This window comes from Tupaia chinensis, unplaced genomic scaffold (genome assembly GCF_000334495.1).
Source record: "Tupaia chinensis unplaced genomic scaffold, TupChi_1.0 Scaffold138126_1, whole genome shotgun sequence".
Lineage (NCBI taxonomy): Eukaryota > Metazoa > Chordata > Mammalia > Scandentia > Tupaiidae > Tupaia > Tupaia belangeri.
In genome coordinates this window covers 1586226-1609183 of record NW_006198026.1, presented here as the reverse complement: position 1 = coordinate 1609183, position 22958 = coordinate 1586226, and the positions used below count along the sequence as shown (strand labels likewise).

Genomic DNA, 22958 nt, shown 5'->3' with positions numbered 1-22958 from the left:
TATATATATATATATATATATACACATATATGTTGATAAACCTATGTATGTATGAGCATACTATTTTTTTAATCTTCTAATAAGGTCCTAGATTTAAACTTTGCATCCAAAGCTGTTGAAGTGGCTGACCACTTCTTTGTTGGAAAAACAAATAATATGATTTATTCAGATCAATTCACTAATTCTTTCCTACAACTTCACAAGCTTATGAAAAAATGGGCGACAAAGAGTGAAATAACTTACTGGACAAGATACAACTGCTGTTAAGTATTGGTAAATCTAGAACCAAGATCCAACAACTGTTAAGTCTAGAACCAAGATCTGGACACAGACACAACTAAGTCCATACTTTTAAAGGTTTTCAGTTAATGGTGAAAGAATCTATAAAACTCCTTAATTCAATATAGTTGTTTAAAAAGTAAAAATCACTTTGGAACTTCTCAAAGCCAGTTCAAATACTAATTTATTAAGGTGATTCTTTACAAACACTCACATACAAGACAATTCATTCACATGCTCTCTTTCAGCTCCTTTTTTTTTAGTAATTTATTCTTACTCTGCAGTTTCTCTGAGGTCTGTATTACCAAACACAGGCTAACTTACATTGCAGGCTTGCTAATGTTTTAAATTTTTTTTTTTATGAAAATACTCTTCCTAAAAGAACTATCTAAGATTACCAATTAGCTTTTCTGACTTGAAACAGAGTGAAAGAAAGGTTCTTTTACTGAGCTTTGGAATGACAAAACACTCACAGTAACTGACAACATAAATTTCTATATGAAAAAACTAATATTTCTCAAAAATCTTTTTAAAAAAGGATATAAGTTTGCTTGTGACATGAATACAATATGTTAAGAAATTATAATTTTGTGCAATAAATACATGAGTATTATCCATGGAATACACTGCAGTTAAATTATGCTCTGTCCATTTAACAAGCTTTGCAGATAATTCAGAATTTTTCAGAAAAGCAAAAGGTGGCTGTTCTTACGTATACTATAGAAATACTAAGAAAGTCTTTTTAAGCATTAGTTGTAGATAACAGATATATGACATACCGAGATAGTTTCATACCTGTTTTATTGGAAAGTCTAAATGACACCATCTTATCAGGAATATTACATACATTCCTCACTGAAGCAATGCAGCTATAATTAGCATAATCCTGAGGTCGAAGATTCTTTAGTTTCAAGATCTTTGTTTCACCCTGAAAATGTAGAAAATGTCATTAGCAAAAGCCAATAGCAACCAGAATGAATGGATGAAACATGGTTTTATGCTATATTAAGTCATATTATTAGTAGAATGTGGTAAATTGTCTTATTTTTTTCAAGGAATATGCCTTAAGTTTAAAAAATGCATTTTAAAATAATATTGTAATACTCTTAGAGATAAACACTAACAGACGAAAATGAAAATTCATAACATTTTCTTTATAAACTAGCTTCCTAGGGGGAAAATCTATTTCTGGTGGTAGTTATGCAAATTATTATGCAAAGATCAGAACAGTGTACTTAATAATGGAGTTTATTCAACACTGTAATCTATGCAGACTTGAACATGAAATGTTATGAAATAAAAGAATTCTAAAGAAGAACCAGTAAGTGAAACTCCGTTGTTAGAATAAAGTTAATGAAGTAAAACTAAGGATAGATAATTAAATGTATATTCATATATATATATATATATATATATAGTATCTATGGAGCAATGACAGGTCTGAGCAATGATATGTCTAAAACTAAATAAACAAGTATTCGTGAATGTATCTATAATATTATTATTATCATCATTTTACATTCAGGGGTTCAAGGTCTAGGTCTTACAGGTAAATCTGCAAAACTGTAGATAAATCCAAATGAGGCAAGTAGCCAGAAGTATCTTACAAAGTCTTGATAAGCCAAGAAAGACTGTATAAGAACATTAGATTGAAACTGTTCAGTAGGTAAAATATACAAATAATAACGACAAAAAATCCTCTTTCCCAATTAAAATGATGTCTTCTGGGATTACTTTGCCTTCTAAAGTGTCATTAATGCATCTTCTCAAAATTGTTCACCTTACAAGTAACTTTCTTCCAACAGCACGACAGCTTTTTTCCTTTTATTTGTCTGATGGCCTGTGCACTCTCCATAGAGACAGAGCATGAGAGAGAGAGAGAGAGAGAGAGAGAGAGAGAGAGAGAGAGAGAGAGAGAGGCAACAGAGAGAAATACAGAGGAAAAGTGAGAAAACACCCCCCATGGAGCATGGTGACGCTGCAATCCCTTCTCTTCCATTTCTCCCTCCTTTCAGGATTTTGGGCACACGTGAACATGCCTGATGTCTTTCTCAAGCTGCCAAGTATGGGACAGAAATCACACCTCTGGCTATGTGGCCTCCAGCAGCCTTAACCACCACTCCATGGACTGGTCCCACAACAGCTTTTTTTTTTTTTTTAATTTTGCCAGAAGGCACATGCACTCTCTGGAGAGAGACAGAGACACAGAAAGAGAAAAAAGTGAGAAGGCCTTACCCATAAGAAATGGTAATAATATTATAATCCCTTGTCCTTCCTCTCTCCCTTCTTTCAGGATTTTGGGTGCACACACATGCGCCCAGCTTCTACAACAGCTTTTAACATAAGGGTCAACCCTATTTCATTTGCACTCTCTTTGCATCTCTGATCTCAGCCTGTTCTCTCAGTGTGTTACACATCCAGTTCTCTCTTCCTATAGAGGTTCTTCCTGGCTCTTTGCCTCTATGCCTAATCAACTCATTCTTGGGTGCCAACAACTATCTCTTCCATAGGAAAACTGTTCCTCAGTTTCTGAAGAAAAATAATCCCTTTTTAGAAAATATGCTTTGTCCTATTTATATCAGTCTCATTTCTACATTTGTTTGGCTAATGAATTTGTTCTCTGACAGACTTCTCCTTTCTCCATAAATATCTGGTAGGAATTATATTCATCTTGCTGTCTGAACACCATCTTACTCTAAACACCTAGCATAGGACTTACTATGGAAGAGTCATTTTTCTAATGAACACTTTTTCAATGAAAAGTACAGAGGGGCTGTCCCCATAGTCTAGAGGGCTAAGGAGCTAGATATCTCAAGGCTGACCACAGTTCAAGTTCTAGACTTCGTGACTTGAAAGATACACTAGGTAAGTCTGAGTTTGTGTTCAAAATCCTGAATAGAATGGAAAAATGGAGGAGAGAGGACTGCAGTGTGACCACACTTTATTGTAGGCTGCTTTCTCCCTCCCTCTGTCTCTCTCTTTCTGGAAAGTGCATGGGTCCTTTGGCAATTAAGAAAATAGTATTTTACCTATCTTTCATCACTAGGCTATTGCTTTATATATATTTAGTGCTTCAGAATTTACTATCTGCCTGAGTTTATGGTATAAACTCAGTAGATATTAAGTAAATATGTCACGATTAAACACATTTAGAGAAAAATGTCTTTACAATTATTATAAATAATCATTCATGTTTGTATACATAATAAAAAAGAGTGTTTATTTCTGTAGTAGCAATTTATCTAGATTACACTTCTGATTATGGAAGGAAATTTGCACTGAAGATAAAAATATCAGACTCAAGGGACCAGCAGACAATGTAACAGTTACATTGCTAGACTCCCACGTGGTTGATCGTGGCTCCAGTCCCAGACCTGGAGGCTTGAAACACACCAGGAGCATGTGCATGCATTCCCAACATCATGAGATGAGAATGGATTGAGTGGTGGCCATCCCCCCAGGGGGTGATTTCTCGCTTTCTTTCTCTCTGTCTCTCCCTGTCTCTCTGGCCAGCACACATAGACTATAGCAAAAATCTCTCTTTAAAAAAAAAATAATAATTAAATAAATAATAGTACATGAAGCCCAAAAGAAGTAAAACTTAAATAGAATCAACAGAAATATAAATGACTCACTTAAACGGATAGAAATACAGATATACATATATGGTTGTACATATAATAATGTATAGAAATTATATATATGCAATTCCATATTATGTATATACATGCATGCACTTCAGAAAGTTTATTAAAAGTGGAATTAAAGTCTGAGTTTATTTTGGTGCAAAAAACCAAAATCCATGTATAGATTTTTCACAATATGCATTTTCCATGAATATTTTGAAGCCCTCTATATGTGTGTGTGTATGTATATTATATTATACACACACACACACACACACACATATATATATATATATATATGAAATTCCTGAAGCAAGAATCAACACTGAAACTTTGTGGAAGGTTTATTATATGTAGTCAATAATTTAAAAATAATCATATAAATTATTTTTTAGTTCATATTTTCTGGATACTATTTTTTAACACTCTACTGAAACTGTATCTACAATGTCATGAATTTTTTGTTAATATTTCATAAACCATTCTATTTTATGTGTCCACACTTTTGAACTTAGTTCCAACACTTCAAATCACTTTTGCAACCTTGACAGCCCATCATGTACCATGCAATTAAGTGCAAATACAATAATTTAGTCATCTTTTAGTTGTTTTGCATTCAATTTTCAATCTACTGTGCAAATTAAAGTCTGCAGTCATCTACCAATATAGTGGAATCTGATTCATTGTCATAGTTTCATTTAGCACTTATGTATGGATAACGGACAAATCTCTAAGCAGACAGAAAAAACTCACATTTGTAAAAATTACCAATATGGGACCAGTAGGTGGTGTAGTGTATAAGGCTCTGGACTCCCACATGGGTGACTGTGGTTCAAGTCTCAAACCTGGCAGCGTGTGTGTGTGTGTGTGTGTGTGTGTGTGTGTATGTGCCCAATATTTCGAGAGGAGAATGGATTAGAAAGGACTGAAGCATGGCCATGTCCCCTTTTCCCCGAGTGGTGACTTCTCGTATTCTGTCTGTCTCTACAGTGAACTTACATGCTCTACAGCAAAGATTTCTCTCTCAGAAAAATAAAATAAAATAAAATAAAACAAAACTATTAATAGTATTGTGATAAATAAATTCTACAATGTTTCTAATGTTTACTGTTCTTTTTGTTGAAATATTTGCTCTCTTGTACTTGATTGTTACTTTTCCCTTCTGGATGTCTTAAAATAATCTATCCTGGTTTTCTGATTCCCTTTGGTTATTAATTTTCTGGTAATTTATTTTCTTCTATTTTTACTGCATTATTCACATTTCCCCCCAAAAAAGACCACACACACTGCCAATGTATAACAAATCATACTTTTCTGTCTCTAGATTTTTTTTTTTTACTTTTGTCCTCCTATATTACCCCTTGGTCTCTCTGTTTATGACCTCCTCTACATTTCCATCTCTACCTCTGACCTCTACCCTCAGCTCTTGTTCTTTGATTATTACCTGACGGGCATTTTCATCAGTAAGCTGTACTGCGTTTTTATCAACCCAGTGAATTCAGGATCCCATCGCATTTACTGACACTGCCACCTCACATCAATTCTCTGTTCTGATGTTGCATAGTTTTTATTTATCTATTTATTTAAAGAATTATTTTATTTAATTTTATTTACTTTCATTTGACCAAAGAGGGACAGAGCAAGAACAAGAGCAAGAGAAAGTGAGAAAGGAAGCCACCAGGTCCGGGATTTGAACCCAGGTTTACCATATGGGAGTCTATTACCCTTAACCACCATACTACCTGATGGCCCTGCATGATTTTTAAATACTAGCCACTCCATAGTCCAGATGCAGAATCCATGTCATCATTCACTCTTCACTATTTCTCATTCCCTAAATTTTGATGACAACAATGCTTTGTTTTATTTTTCTTTCACAAATGTCCTTTTCTTCCCAGGGTTTTAGTCACAATACTTGCTGTAGGCCCTCCTCAACCACTGATTTAACAAATATTGCTCAGTACTTATTCTGGCTAAGGTAATGTGCTGCTTACTACAGGGCACTGCATCTCTCCTTCCCCTAATCATTCTGTATGCCACCACCAGGCATGCCTTCATAATGTCATTTACTTGCAAAAAAAAACCCTCAACAGCTCTCCTTCACTGAAAGGCCATTTAAAAAGCCTTTGGTTTGTGGTCTGAAACTTTCTGCAGTCTAAACAAAACTGCCTTTTCCTTATTCTTCACAAAAATATTTTGTAGATATCAAACTAGTTTTGTTACATTTTTAAGGTGTCTTTTTATGGTTTGTAACCCTGTGCTTCTTCTTTTTTTTTTTTTAAAGAAAACATTTTCCATCTCTTGATAGCTTGTACTGCTTCTATCTGAACTAACAACAACAAAACCGTACATACTTTGAGAAGCCCTTCGGACTTCACAAATTAGCAAATTGTTCTTCTGTGTAGTTATCTACTACATTATACTATAATATCTATTTACAACTACTACTTAGTATTTGATTATGAACTATCATTTAAACTTGGTTTATGTTCTTTTATCGAACCAGGAGCAGAGGTATCTCCCACAACTCCTAACAGGGAGCTTCTTATATCCATTGTTTAATAGATACTTATTGATTAATAGGACTTAATTAGAATTTTTTCCCACCCAATATATTTCCCAAAAAGAAATGTAATCATAATACACAATTGTGACATTTTAAGTCTTTTTGCCATAGGGCACATGATCTCACCAGAGAGAAACAAAGGCAGTGAGGTGGAAACTGAGAAATCATCCCCTGGGGAGATGGCCATGACACAATTCTCCTCTCCTCCATTCTCCTGGGATTTTGGGCATGCACACACATGCATGGTGTGATCTTTCAAGCGCCAGGTCCAGAATTCAAACCATGGTCAGCTATGTGGGAATTCAGCTCCTTAACCACTATGCCACCTGCTGGCCCCCAAATAATGGATTTATTAACATGCAAGAGATAATACAAAAATTTAAAAAAATTGACTTCATTCCTCTTCACTAAGTGCTCTATTGCTTCCTTATGTCTGTTATATTACTTGTGTCATTCTCATTATTTTATTTTCTATCCATTCTATGAAGATTGTCACAATAATCATCATCTGGAAACTGTCTGCTTCTGATTTCCTGTAATGTTTCTACATTTAAGTATTTTCATTTAGGCAACTATAACTAGTATATGGTAACTTTCTTGTTCTTTCCTGTTCTTTGTAAAAATTCAAAATTATACCAAATAAACCTGACACAGACAGTTGAGGTGCTGCTGCACAATGCTGGTGTCCATACAGGAAGGCATGGGATTCTCCTTCCAGGTCTGCCTGAATATGCTGGGCTCACAGAGCTGTGCCTGATTCTGGTTAGCTGCAGGGCCTGAGGGAAGAGGGCAACATATAGACCCTTTCAAGGGTGTGTGTGTGTTCTCTCTTCCCTCTCAATAAATAAACTTAAAGTCAAAGCTTATATATCTATATCTATATCTATATCTATATCTATATATATATATATATATGTAGATCTATATAGATATATGTATAGATATATAGATATATAATATACATATCAAAGAAAGTCAACAATTTAAATTATCCTGGCCATGGAACATCCTGTTCACCAAATTTTAAGAAATATCCAATTTCAAGTCTAAAATGAAGGAGTAACATGTAACCATTGAAGGAGTAACTTTTTATTTTTTTTTTTGAAACATGTTTTAAAGTTCTTTTTCTGGATCTTCATGCCAGCAATAAGGGCAAGATCTCTAAAACTCATCAATCTCCACAAATGACTTACTTTCTATATGTAATGTTACATTTCAATATAAATATGTTCATACAAAATTACTTAAATGAGCAGAATCATTTAAGCGGGAAAGATATGGAGCATATGTGTTGAAATAATCACAAATATCAAAACAAATTCAGACGGTGATTCTAAAGAATATAAAACACTAGCAAATAAATCAAACAGGGTAACAGATACAGAGATGGAAATGCATTAAGCCACTTCAGAGAGGATAGCCTGGGAAGCATCACTGAGGATGTCATATTTAAGTTGAAACTTCAAAGACTAGAAGGGTATTTGAGAGATGAGTGATATGGCATGACAAGGAATCCAACAACGAAACTCTGAAATAGCAGAAAGGTTGCCTATTGGACGATTAGGTAGAAATTCAATGTGACAAGAGTAAAGACCAATAAACAGGACAGAATGATATAAAATTTCAGAATATATAAGAAGCCAGTGTGGACAGACTATGAGAGTAGAACCAGCAGTTAGTGTAATGGCTATGTCGCTGGACTCCCACGTAGTCGACCATGGTTCACGTCCCGGACCCGGTGGCTTAAAACTCATGCCGTGTGCGTGTGCGTGCGTGCCCAAGATTCTGAGAGGAGAATGGAGTAGAAGGGATTGCAGCGTGATCATCCCCCCTGGGGTGTGATTTCTCGCTTTCTGTCTCTATGTCTCTGTCTGTCTGTATGGCGAATGCACGCGCCCTATAGTGAAAATCTCCCCCCCCCAAAAAAAAGAGAGTAGATTTGTATTTATTCTAAAGTTACTTAGTGTGTGTTTAATGACACTAATCTAGTTTATATGATTTTTTTTCAAGGTTTATCTTCTCTATGTAAAAGATTTTAAATATAATTTCACCAACCATTACTATGTATTCCACCAAACAAAGGAGCATCCTTAATCACTTTGAATGTTACCTAACAGTCATTATTTCAAGAAAAAGACATTTTAATACCATTTTAGTATTACTATTCTTGTTATTTTTTTTAACATTCAATTATGATACATCATTTGGATTATAAAGAGAATTTACCCAACATGAAATACACCTCAGACCAGACCAGTTGAGAAAACTATACACATTATCAACAGGTAATAAATGATTTCTATCTCCTATCAATGTCTTCACTCTCTATTTTCTCTCCCTGGTTTCCTTCTCTACACTCTGCCCCTTTTCTACCCTCCTTCCACATTGTCTCCAGTACCCATGACTATTTTCACTGTTTTATGTCCTCCAATCTTGCAATCACTACCATAGAGTGTGGACAGTCAATATACATTAAGTGGAGACATAAAATGTCTCTCTTTTGTTGCCTTGTTTGCTTCATTCAGCACTAAATCTTCCATATTTGATCACTTTCTATCAAATGCTAGGGTCTTGTTTTTTATAGCTAAATAGTATGCCACGGAGTGTATGTGTCACACTTTTTCAATCCATTCATCTGTTCATGGACATTTGGGTTAGTTCCATATCTTAGTAATTGTGAATAATGCCACAATAAACATTGATATGCCAGTGCTTTTCTAGCTGAGCATTCTCCTGTTCTTCGGGTAGACACCCAGGTGTGGAATTGCTGGGTCATGTGGTAGTTCTATTTCTAGATCTTTGAGGAATCTCCACATTGTTTTCTACAATGGCTGGACCAAATTACATTCCCACCAACAATGTAGGAGAGTTCCCCTTTCATCACAACTCTGCCAACACTTACCATTTTTTGTATTTTTAATCTTCGCCATTCTGACAGAGGTTAGGTAGTATCCCATTGTGATTTTAATCTGCATCTTCCTTATGATGAGGGATGTTGAGCATTTCCTCATATTCTTTTTGGCTGTTCATATGTCTTCCTTAGAGAGTTTTCTATTCAGCTCATATTCCCATTTTTTAATTGAGTTAATCATTTTTTTAAAGATAAGCTGTTTGAGTTTCCTGTGTATTCTGGCTATCAATCCCTTATTTGAGGCATAGTTCACAAAAATGTTTTCCCAATCCAAGAGTTGTCAATTCATACTAATTACTGTGTCCTTTACTGTGCAGAAACTTCTTAATCTGATGTAATCCCACTTCTCTATTTTGGGGATTATTGCCCATACTTTGGGGGTCTTATTTAAGAAGTATTTGCCTAACCCAATGTCTCCCAGAGTTTCCCTAGTGTTTTCCATCAGTAATTTTATAGTTTGAGGTCTTAGGTTCAGATCTTCGCTCCATTTTTAATTAATTTTTGCTAATGGGGAAAGATGAGAATCCAGTTTCATCTCTCTGCAGGCAGACACCCAGTTTTTCCAGCACTATTTCCTAAAGAGGTTTTCCTTTTCCCACTGAATTGACTGGTATCCTTTGTCAAAAATCAGTTGGCTGTATGTTTTGGAGTTTATTTCTGGGTTTTCTATTCTGTTCCATTGGTCCACCTGTCTGTTTTTGTGGCAGTACCATGCTATTTTGATTATCACAGCTTTATTATATTTGAATTTGGGAGGATTCCTTCCTTTTGTATCTTTAGAAATAATGTCAGTAGAATGTGGGTTAATTCTTCTTTAAAAGTTTAATAGAATTCAGAAGTGAAATCATCAGGATCTAGGATTTTTTTGTTGGGAGGTTATTCATTACTGATTCAATCTCATGGCTTTTTATGGGTCTATTCAGGCTTTCTATGTCCTCCTGATTCAATCTTGGTAGATTATATGCATCCAGGAATTTGTTCACCTTCTCCATGTTATCTTGTTTGTTGGCATATAGTTGTTCATAGTATCCTCTAATGATATTTTGTACTTCTGTTGTGTCAGCTCTTAATATTGCCTGTTTCATTACATATTTTCTTTATCTGATTTCTTTCTCTCTTCTTAATCAGTCTAACTAATGGTGTGCCAATCTTGTCGACCTTTTCAAAGAACCAACTTTTGCTTTCATTTATTTTCTGTATTGTTTGTTCATTTTCTATTTCATTTATTTCTGCTCAATCTTTATTATTGCTTTTTATCTGACATTTTCTGGGTTTTTGGTTGTCATTTTTCTAATTTCTTGAGGCATGATGTTAGGTTGTCTATTTGCCATCTTTCCATCTTTTTCTTATGTGCACTAATTGTTATGAATTTCCCTTTTATGGCTCCTTTTACGGTGTCCCATAGATTATGGAAATTTGTGAACTCATTAATATTTGTTTTCATAAATCGTTTGATTTCAGACTTAATTTCTTCAGAAGTTGAGAAGTCATTCAGAAGTAGGGTGTTTAGTTTCCAAGTGTTTGTGTATTTTCAAGGATTATTCTTGAAATTAATATCAAGTTTAATTCCATCATGGTTAGAGGAGATGCTGGATATAGTTTAAGCCTTTTACTCTGTAAAGGCTTGAATTGTGCCCTATCACATGGTCAATCTATAGAAACATTCCATGTAGGGGTGAGAAAAATATGTATTTTTGGTCTTAGGATGGAAAGTTCTATAGATGTCTGTCAAGTCCATTTGATTTATAGTATCATTTAGGTCCTGTATCTCTCTGCTTATTTTTTTGTCTAGAAGATCTACCCAAAGGAGATAATAGGGTGTTGAGATCCCTAACAATTATAGTGTTGCAAACTATCTCTTCTTTTACAAGAAAAATTTTTCAATCATAAAGCTCTTTTCTGAGTCAGTCTCTAAAAGTGTTCTTCCATGCTTTTTCTTTTATTCTGAGTTAATACTTTTTGTTCATTTATATTAGTAATATGTTCATCTATGTCTATATGTCTTTTGTCATTTACATATTTGTATTGATCCTATCTTTCTTACTTTAAGTTCAATTTCTTCCATTTGTGCAGGGATTTGCATGTTGCTAACTCAATTATAAAAAAAAAGAAATAGAGTCAACTTGTCTTGCACACATTAAATTTTCAATAAACCTTTCTGAACCATATTAACTTTAATAGTACTAATAGCAATTTAAAAATTCTTCACATTAGGATAATTTACAAGATGTTTTTATGAAGCTAAGTTAGGGGGCATACATAGAAGAATTGACAACAATCATGGAAAAGGGGAAATCTAAAAGACAAGTAAGGCAAGAGACGCATATAAAATAATCAAATACATCTGAATTAATGACAATCAAGTTCTGGATACCAAAATACAGAAATACAGAGACCACTTCTTTTTTTTTTTTTCTAGAGGTTTTTCGCTATAGGGCGCATGCGCTCGCCAGACAGACAGAGAGAGACATAGAGACAGAAAGCGAGAAATCACCCCCTAGGGGCGATGGTCACGCCACAATCCCTTCTCCTCCATTCTCCTCTCAGGATCTTGGACACGCATGCACATGCGCCCAACGTGAGTTCTAAGCCACCAGGTCTGGGATGCGAACCGCGATCGACTATGTGGGAATCCAGCAACATAATCATTACGCTAACTGCTGGTTCCCGACCACTTCTGTAATGATATGTGCTTGAAATATTTTAAATATCTGAGTTTTTGTAGCCAAGAATAGTTCTTGTATTTGTTACCCAAAAGTAGAGAATATAAATCAGTTAGTACTACCAAAATTTTAGAACTTAGAAAAGGAATTCATGTTATCATTTGATATGATTTCCACTCATTAAAGACCAAAGAGTATGGCTCAAAAAATACAATGGTTTGCACATGCATAGCCTAGTTAATTCTTATTCAGAATAGAGCAGAAAAATTGGCAAATAAAAAGAACAAGAAAAGAGAATTAAAATCCCTAAATACACATTTTCCACAAAATTTCCTAATGGTTAAGGGGCCATGGAATTGAGTAATTTTTCTGTAGGTTAACATGATTACTTTTTGCAGTCAGAACACAAAATGCCAAGACATGTGAATGTGCAGGACCCATGTAAACCAGTCTTTTCAATTAGTCAAGGGAAGAAGTCTAATACAGAAGGAATGTTAAAAAAAATTGGAGCCAGCAGGTGGCATGGTGATTAAGGGTACTGGACTCCCATATGGGCAACTACGGTTTGACCCTGGACCTGGTGCTTGCTTTCTCATATTCTCTCTCTCTCTCACCTCCCCTCTGGTCAAATTAAAATAGATAAATAATAAATAATGTTAAATAAAATAATTCTTAAAAAAGGCACAAATATGGAAAATTTGAATGTTACTTAATTCATTGCATTCAGAAAATGATGAAAAATATTTTTTAAAACTTCAGCTTAATGTATAATAAAACTATGTCTCTATATATATATATATATATATATATATAATTTAGTCCTTACCATTATAACTGCTTTATCACATAACAATTTATTTTTTGATCATATAAATTTATTATTCTGTGATATTGGTAGGCTTTTTGCACATAAATTTCCATGATTTATAAAACGGAATTTTTGAGTTCATTATTGTCTAATTGTATAATTAGTCTAATTAGCCTAATTATAACTAATTATGTAACTGATGTAAATATGTTCAGTCTTGTAATTAGATGGTGTAATTATAATACACAAGATGATGTCATGAACATCTTCACAAAAGTTCTAGAAATATGGCAAATAAAGGTGCACATTTTTCAAGTTTGTACACATTTCTTGAGTAATTACAAAATATTTGTAACACTTATACTTACACTTTTAAAAGTATTCTGAAGTTTAAAGTAATAAAAATAAGTCATTTGTCAGTAGCCTTTGTCATTGCTGACACTACTCTTATGAAATACTTGTAGCCTCAAGTAGTATTTCCATAAAAACAAATTGGAACTTTCAAAAAGTATTTATTTTATGTGTTTATTATGACCCTTTGACATTTTTTAAAAAATACAGCCTACCAATTTATACTCATTTTGTAGCTAATAACAATTTATTATAAACTTATAAATAGATAATGATATATGCTAGACCAGTCTTTCAATATTGAGTAGAATTATAAAAAGCATAATTATTCCTCTTTATATGTGTATGAATTCATATCAGCCTCAGGAATACAGATCAATTTCATTCTGGAAACATTATTCATAAAAAGGTATAAATAATATTTTGTCAGTCAACAGGATTGTAAAATAAATATATTTAAATTGATATAATTATCAACAGTTTAAATAGGGCACACGAGATAGATTTATCCCATTTTAGTAAAAAAATAACATAGTATTCTTAAATAGCATTATAAGTGAAAAATAATAGCCTCATAATAAATTTAATTTTCTAATATAAAAAAATAAGCAGTCTTATGATCTATCGCCCACATCCTTCCACAATATAGTTGCAGTATTCCTGTCCAGCTCTACAATCCACTATTCCCACATTTAATGTTATTGTTCCAGTGAACCTAAAACATAGCCAGTCTTTGAAGACATTGTCTTCCTTCTAGATTACTTGCAGGTGCTAATGCTTCTACCTTGAATGCTCTTTTCATAGAAGTATTGTGCACTTCCATCTTTACAATGACCTTTACTTTGTACTGTCATCACTGTATACCTTAACTTCTCCCATATATATATATCTACAAACTTGTCAGAGAATATATAAGGCATTTTTGATATATGTCCATATCTCTAGAAAGACTTGGCCATATCGTTTTTTAAATTTTATTTTTATCTTTTTTTTAAATTTCGATTTATTTATTTGCATTCATTCACTGTACATCACTACTACAAAATGAGATTTTCCATCCAGAGTATACTGTATATTGTCTCAATCAAGCACCTCAACAAGCATGTTATTGTCAGCAGATCATCTTCCATTTCTTGTTTTCTGTATGCTTAGGTTTTTTTCCCCCCCATCCTTGATTCCCTATCTCTTACTCTCTGCCATCTCCCATTCTCCTCCCCCACTGTCTCTGGTATCTATGTTTGCTTTCTATACTGTTTTCCCCCACATTTTATTGAATCACCAAAGACCCTAATCAATCCAAATACCATCATAGCAAACACAGGTGACATACACATTTCCATGTGATGTCAGCTCTTTTAATGGGATACCACTTCCATTATAAAGCCACAGAGACTATAGACTCTAGATAGATAAAGGAAGTTAAAATAGTATTGAAATAAAATCAAATTTATTTTATTATAAAATACACATGGCAGTTGATGGGAAATAATGGTTCAAGAAAGCAACAATGCCTAAGAATTATACACATTCACACGCACACACACACACACACACACACACTCATATATATGAACATGAAAGCATGAGCACAATAAGCAAAAGGAAAAGTAAAAATTATTCTCATCTCACTGTAATTAGCAAAGTCATTGTAGAATGGCAAAAATGTCTATCTTGGGAAGTGTTTTAAGAACACAATATAAAATTAATTTTATATCTGCAGCAAATTTACAATGTAGATCCAACAATAATTTACCTTGACAAAAGAATTCTTACTAGTTACTTTAAAATGTATGGGGGAACCAGAGGATGGCATAAGGGTTGGATTGGATTCCTACATAGTTGACCGAGGTTCCAGTTCTGGACCTGGTGGCTTAAAACTCTTGCTGGGGGGGACCAGCAGATGGCATAATGGCTATGTTGATGGACTCCCATGTAGTCAACTGCAGTTCGAGTCCCGGACCTGGTGGCTTAAATTTATGCCAGACGCATGTGCATGCTTGCCGAAGATTCTGAAGAGAATGAAGGAGAAAGAATCATGGCATGGCTACCGATCCTCCCCGATCTCCCTTCCCCCTCCCCCCTCTCTCTGTCTCTCTGGTGCATGCACCCTATACCAAAAGTCTCTCTTTCTCTGAAATAAATAAATGAAGAATTATGGGGCTTGGGCCAGCAGATAGCATAATGGTTATGTTGCTGGATTCCCACATGGCTTATTGTGGTTTGAGTTCTGGACCTAATGGCTTGAAAATCACATCGGTGAGTCTGTGTGTGTGTGTGTGTGTGTGTGTGTGCCCAAGACTCCAAGAAAAAAATGGAGAAGAGAATGAGGCATGGCCATCCCCCCCGGAGGTGTTTCTCACATTCCCTCTCACTGTCTCTGTCTCTCTGGCAAGAGCATGTACCTTCTGGCAAAAATCTCTAAAAAATGTATGGAGTTACCTTCTTAGATAGAGAAAGATAACTAGTTATGATAATTTGCAGGAGGCTATATATAGCTAGTGCCTTGCTCCTGAAGGATAATTTATTTATAAGAAACTCTCCAAATCTTCTTAAGTAAATGGCCAGCTTCTTATGCATTTAGAACAAATACATTATATACACACAGATTCAAACAGTATTGCAAAGCTTAGTAAATCTAAACAATCAAAATCAAAAACAAAGTAAACTTGGAAAATCTTAAATAGGCTTTGGACAGGGCAGAGGGTTATGTATAGGGAATCAAGGATGGCAAAACAAACAAACAAACAAACAAAAAACAAAAAAACAAAAAAAAACAAAAAAAAAAAACAACCCACAAAATATACAAGACATAAGAAATGAAAAATTGTTTGTTGATAACATGTATGTTGATGTGCTTGATTGAGCCAACAGACAGTGTATTTTGGATGAAAAATTCATTTTGTATACTGTAATGATGTATAGCATATTAATGTTAAAAAAAGAAAAATAAAGTAATAAAAAATTTTAAAAAAATAAAAGAAAATCTTAAATAGGCTTTGGAATTGTCCATAGAGCAATACTATACCTGACAAAGAATTAAAATCAGTTCAAAAGGGATCAGGTTTTTATTTGCTCATTTATGTCATCAATACCAATCATCCTCAGATCCATAACCTCAATATCTGTCCCTTCAAATTGATCTGTATATTCAACACAATCTCACTCAACATCTTAGCAGCCATCTTATATGAATTGACATATCCTATAATTTAACTGGAAATACAAAGAATCTTGAACATCCAAATGATTTTGAAATACATAAGTACAGAGGATTTATTACTCCTAATTTCAGTACATAGTACATAGTATAGAGTCAGAATAATCAAGACAGTGTGGTATTGGCATAAATATAGACAAATAGATCACAGAGAAAAAATAAGTACTTCAAAAATAGATCACAATATATAGAACAAATTTATTTGATTATTTTTATTTATTTTTGAGTGATTTTTGCTATAGGGCATGTGTACTTGCCAGAGATAGAGAGAGACAGAGAGAAAGAAAGTGAAAAATCATCCCCCCAGGGGGAATGGCTACACCACAATCCCTCCTCCTCCTTTCCCTTCTTGGAATTTTGGATATGCACATACACACATCTTGCATGACTTTCAAACTGTGGAGTCCAGGACTTGTACCACAGTTGACCACGTGGGAGTCCAGGAATGTAACCACTACACCACCTGCTGGCCCCAGGACCTATTTATTTATTTATTATTTATTATTTTTTGAAAGGTTTTTGCTATAGGACACGTGCGCTTGCCAGACAGACAGAGAGAGACAGAGAGATAGAAAGTGAGAAATCACCCCGCAGTGGGGATGGCCATGCCACAATCCCTTCTCCCCCATTCTCCTCTCGGGATCTTGGGCACGCACGCACATGTGCCCAGCGTGAGTTTAAGCCACCGGGTCTAGGAAGCGAACCGCAGTCGATTACGTGGGAATCCAGCAACATAGCCATTACGCTAACTGCTGGTCCCAGGACCTATTTATTTTTTATGTAAGTTACAGGGACATTCAATTGTGAAAGAATGTTCTTTTTAATAAATTGTGCTAGAAAGCATACATATCTATTTGCAAAAAATGAAGCTCAACATTCCCTTAGGATCTAAATAAATATTAACTCAAAACAGAAGTGGTTAAGTATATTGGTAAATATAAGTAGATAATAACTGTTTCAATTAATACTATACCTGTTTTATAATAAAATATCTTAAAATATAGAATAAAATACTAAACAAAAATAGAATAAAATACAAAAGGGAAAATATCTTTTGTATTCTAAGCTTCTATTAGTATTGAAGAAAAGGTAAATAATGATACAAGGTATAATTTCTAATGTTCTATAAATTACACTGAGATAATATAAAAATTAGCTAAATAGAGAAGAAAATAAAATAATTAAAACTATTTCATAAATCCAAGAGAATGCAGGAAAGTAACATAAAGGAGATGCAGCCACAAGGTAAAAAAATAGATAGATATATTAGTCATTAGGTTAAATGCACTAAAATCTTACGGGTCCCACTGAATTAAAACAAAATCTATAAACTGGTTACAAGTGACATATTGTAAACAAACACATAGTCCAAAAGCAAAAAGTGAAAATAGTGCTAAATGTTTACCATCATTACCACCTGGTTTCTACCTAGCTAAAACACTAACTAGAAGTATAATGCATAGTTAAATAACTATAGACAAAGCACACTTTAAGGCAAAAACATACATCCAGAGGTAAAATGTTATCTCTCTAAGAAACGTCTTAATCTACCAAGAAAATATAAAATCAGGAAAGAAGTATGCTTATTTAATATAGTGGAAAGCTACAATACTTAATCTTTATATACTAATATATCTTCAAGTTTTATAAAAACAAAATGGATATAAATGGAAGAAATACACAAATTTGCAACTGTAGTAATGCACATTAAGTAACTTCACTCAATGACTTTTTTAACAGCAGACACAAAAATTAGAAAGAAAAGATCTGAACAACACAATAAATAAATTTGACCTAATTGACATGCAACAAATTTTGAAGATACATTCTTTTGGGTTTTATATATGGTGACTTATATCATAGGTTGTGTATAATGCCAATTTCAATTTCTGAACAGTGAAATTATTCAGACTATGCTTTCTGAAATAATAGAAATAAACTAAAAATATATTAAAATTACTATTAGAAAAATCACTGAGTTTGGAAATTTAGCACATTAAAATGGATTCATTTATAACACCATTCTCATTCACATTGACTGTTTCTTTAATAGGTAGAGAGGGATGGGTTACAGAGAATAATTGATTCAGGGGTTACTAGTAACCTGGAGTCAATTTTAACTAACTCATAGCTAGTAATCTAAACATCTTCATGGGAGTATTAGTTCAACTGTGAACACATACTTATCAGAGCTCTTCCATGTGTCAGGCACCGTTGAGCAGCTGAACGGACAGATTAAATCTCTGCATTTACTGAGCTTATGTTCAAACAACACGATACAGTAATCTGATGTTTTAGTAGTGGAGAAGAATAAGCATGGAAGGGAAGAGATGTAATTTCATATAGATTTATAAGGGTAAGCCTCTCTGAGGTGATATGTCCTCAGCATTAAGACCCCTGCATGAGGCCAGCAAGTAGCATGGTTGTTAAGGCACTGGACTCCCCCATGTCTTCTGCATTTCAAGTCCCAAACCTGGCAGCTTAAAAATTCTGCCTTGCACATGCACGTGCATACACAAAATCCCAGGAGGAGAATGGCGAAGAAGAGAATACAGCAGGCCCATTCCTGTTGGTGTGTGGGGGGGTGATTTTTCACATTTCCTCTCACCATCTCGATCTCCCTTTAGCAAGGGCAAAAACTTCAAACAACAGCAGAAAGAAGAAGAGGAAGAGGAAGAAGAAGAACTCTCCATATTATCTAAATAAAAAATATTCTGTGTGGTGGGATCAACAACATGCAGACCCTGAGTAAATAAATGTATGACCTGTGTAGAGATGGTGTGACCATATAGGTAAAGAAGTAAAGAAAATTAGGTAAGAGAAAAAAAGCAAGACTAAGTAAAGTATGATTTTATAGGGAACACTATATTATTTTAATTTATTCTAAATATTGGAAAGCCATTGGAAGAATTACAGCAAAAAAAAAAAAAGATCTGATCAGATAGACATTTTACATTGATTACTCTGAAAATTTGGAGTTCTCTGTAATAAAACATTTCAACCATTTAGGAGCCCGTCACTGTATTCCATGAAGAAATCATGAAAGTTAGATTTGAGTGTATTAAACCTATGTATTTGTGTTATAAATAAAAAACTATTAATAATAATATCATGTCTGTGAAAAAGCCAACATTGTCTATGTCTACAAAACTAATTTGTCATATGTTAATGTTGAGTGTTTCTATCAGTTTAGTCATCAAAATATATTTCATATTAAAAATTAAATATACATATAACAGATGTATTGAAGTATTTCTTTCTTTTTTTTTTTTTTTTTGGAGAGGTTTTTGCTATAGGGCGCGTGCACTCGCCAGACAGACAGAGAGAAACAGAGAGATAGAAAGCGAGAAATCACCCCCCGGGGGGATGGCCACGCCGCAATCCCTTCTCCATTCTCCTCTTGGGATCTTGGGCACGCACGCACACGAGCCCGGCGTAAGCCATCGGGTCCGGGACGCGAACCACGGTCGACTATGTGGGAGTACAACGACATAGCCATTACACTAACTGCTGGTCCCTCCTGAAGTATTTCTTAATCCAACATGATTTTTAGGCTGTCCTAATATCCATGATTTTTAGATTGTGCAAATACATAGTCAGTGCAGAAAGAGCAATTAGCAACATAATTAAGCCAAAACATCAGGAAAGACATAATATAGGAACCACACTGCAAGCTATTAGAAATTATTAACTCCAGCACCTAATCTAGAACACAGAATTGCAGGAAGATTTTTTGTTCTTTGTTTTTTGTTTTTGTTTTTAGTTTTAATGTCTACCTATTCCATTTCTTTCATGAGAGAGGAAGAGAGAGAGAGAGAACACATTCATGTATATAAGACAAAGAGAAAGACAGTGAGAGAAAGAGGCAGGCACTCTCAATAGAACCTCTTAGGCTACAATCCCAACCCCTCACCAGCCTCAAGCCTAAACCACGGTGGCATGAATGTTTGTGCATACCCTTGTGTTCAGAATTAACCAGGACCTAAACCCTGGTCTATTATATCGCTTCTTACATAGCAGAGCAGCATCCCTACTGCCTGTGCCACCACAGCTGGGCTTTTTAGAATTACTTCAGATTGTCTAAGCAGTGGTATTACTAGGACAGGCAGAAGTGGAGAAAGTCTGTATTATGAAGCATAGTAAAGGCTGGTATCCAGATAAAAAGGAACTATCAGTTTAAAATATTCAAGTTAAAAAGTGTTCTTTGCATGGGGGAAAATAAAAACAGAGAAAATAAAAGTTAGCTTTGTAAGATAGAATCAATAGTACTATTTGATAGCTCTTCTAACATGGTTTCTGAAAATTGCTTACAGAGAAATAGAAACAAATTCAAAAGGATAAATTTAAATTTTGGTTGTGCTTGTTTAATTTTAAAACAAATTCCTAAATATTTTAATAGCATAAAAATTTCCTAGGCCAGCAGGTGGTGTGGAAGTTAAGGTGCTGGATCCCACATGGCCAACTTTCCAGCCTTATCCATATGCTGGGGTATGTGTGAATATGCACCTGAAATCCTGAGAGAAGAATGAGGAGAAGGGATTGCAGTGTGGTCATCTCTCCTGGGAGGTGATTTTTCATTCTTCTTCTCTCTTTGTCTCTCTCTGGCAAGCACACAAGCCCTATATTACAATATAAATTAAAAAAAAATCCACTTCCCAATATTTGGATTAGTCTCATGGGTTCATTTCCAAGTGGTCGGACCCACTGGAAGGTAAGAAATAGCCATTTAGTGAATAGGTATTTAGAATTACCTCCGTATCTGTAAAGATAAGTTTGATAAGATTCCACAGGAAAACACAGTTTCTAAATATGAACAATGTTCATGTTTTAAAAATAAAGTGACAAAAGAAGGATCAAGTACATGATTTTCAGAGATTTATATTTTGGAAAGTCATAACTGCTTTATATTTTAGAAAAAATAAAGAATATATATTTCATAATTTACAATACTGATATGATTTGTATACATCCCTCAAATTCCTGTGTTGAGATTTGGTTTCTATTGTGATAATATTTAAAGGGTAGAAACTTAATCCAGCTATGGTTTTAAAAGGCAGGATTTTGAAAAGGTAATTAGGATTAGATAATGTCATTAGGGTAGGGACCCCATGATAATTACTATGGCTCAAAAGGAAAAGAGACTTGGACACAGAGGCAAGCTCTTGCTATGCAATGCCCTGTACTGCTTCAAAATTGTAATGCTCAACAAAGTATCTCTCACCAGATCAGACCTGTGACCTTAGACTTCTAAAACCATGACCTAAATAAACCTGTTTTCTTAATAAATCACGTAGACTCAGGTATTTCTTTCATTAGCAATGTAACAAACTAAAACAAATGAATTTGCCACATAAAAAATACATTTTTCTGTGTGCAGGTATCTTTGTGTAATCACAGTATTCTTCCACAATTAATAACTAAACAGTGACAATTATATTCATCTGAAAGAGGTCAGGCCTTAGTTCACTGTATAATGAAATATATTTAATGGTTTTAAAAATGGGAAGCTGGAAATTCTTTTGAGAAAGGACAAACAAAATAAAACCTGGAGTCAGGCAAACCCAGCATCTTTGCTGGAGAACGCCATGGCCCCCAGTCATTCTGTGCTCATTCTTTTACAGAGGGGGCACAGCCGCGAGCTGCAGCTCTGGAGCACTTGGTGGTTCTAAACAAGTCTCTCCTGGCCTCTCTGGCTGAAGGTCAGGTTTCTTCCATCTGTAAAGTCCAGCAGTAGATTATGTCTTTGTTTAGAGCTTTCACATGCCCTGCAGCGATAGCGCAAAGACTATACTTTCAAGGCACTCCTTGCACAGTGGTTTGGGAATCACACTGAGTATGTGTGTATGAGTGTCCAAAATCCCAAGAGGAAAAGGGATTGTGGTGTGGCCATTGCCCGCCCCCGGGGGGCAATTTCTCATTTCCTCTCTTTCTCTTTCTCTGGTGAGTACATGTTCCCTATAGCAAACACTGAAAACCAAAACAAAACAAAATTTTATAGTAATAGCATTCAGATATTCCTACAAATTTCAATGTCTTTCTTTAGAATTATTAATAATTCACTCTCAATATATTATGCAAGGATAGTTCATGTCCTATTTTCTCTATGTAAAGTTAATTCAATTTTTCTTTTTATTAAATAATATTTTTAATAATTCAGTAGACATCTTTCTTTTTCTTTCTTTTCTTTTTTTTTTTAAGAGATTTTTGCTATATGGCATGTGCACTCACCAGAGAGACAGAAAGTGAGAAAACACCCCACCAGGGCAATGGCCACATTGCAGTCCCTTCTCCTCTATTCTCCTCTTGGGATTTTGGGCATGTACACACATGCGCCCGGAGTGTTTTAAGCCACTAGGTCTGACTCAAATTGCCGTCCACTACATAACCATAATGCCATCTGCTGGTCCTGTTTTCCTTTTTTTTTTTTTTTTTTGCTTTATTTTTGTTTTGTTTTGTTTTTTAAAGGTTTTAGCTTTAGAGCATGTGAACTCACCAGAGAGAGAAAGACAGAGACTTTCCTCTCATTGAGGGATAGAG

At 34.5% G+C, this 22958-nt stretch overlaps 1 protein-coding gene across 1 annotated transcript in view; it reads right to left on the bottom strand.

Annotated features, from left to right (window-relative positions):
• The window catches only part of LOC102500653 (MAM domain-containing glycosylphosphatidylinositol anchor protein 2), a 550208-nt gene that overhangs the window by 293060 nt on the left and 234190 nt on the right, over positions 1-22958 (bottom strand). The window contains exon 6 of the mRNA XM_027776806.1: positions 1075-1207. Within this exon, the coding sequence (XP_027632607.1) occupies positions 1075-1207 (133 nt within the window). The remainder of the gene's footprint in view (positions 1-1074; positions 1208-22958) is intronic.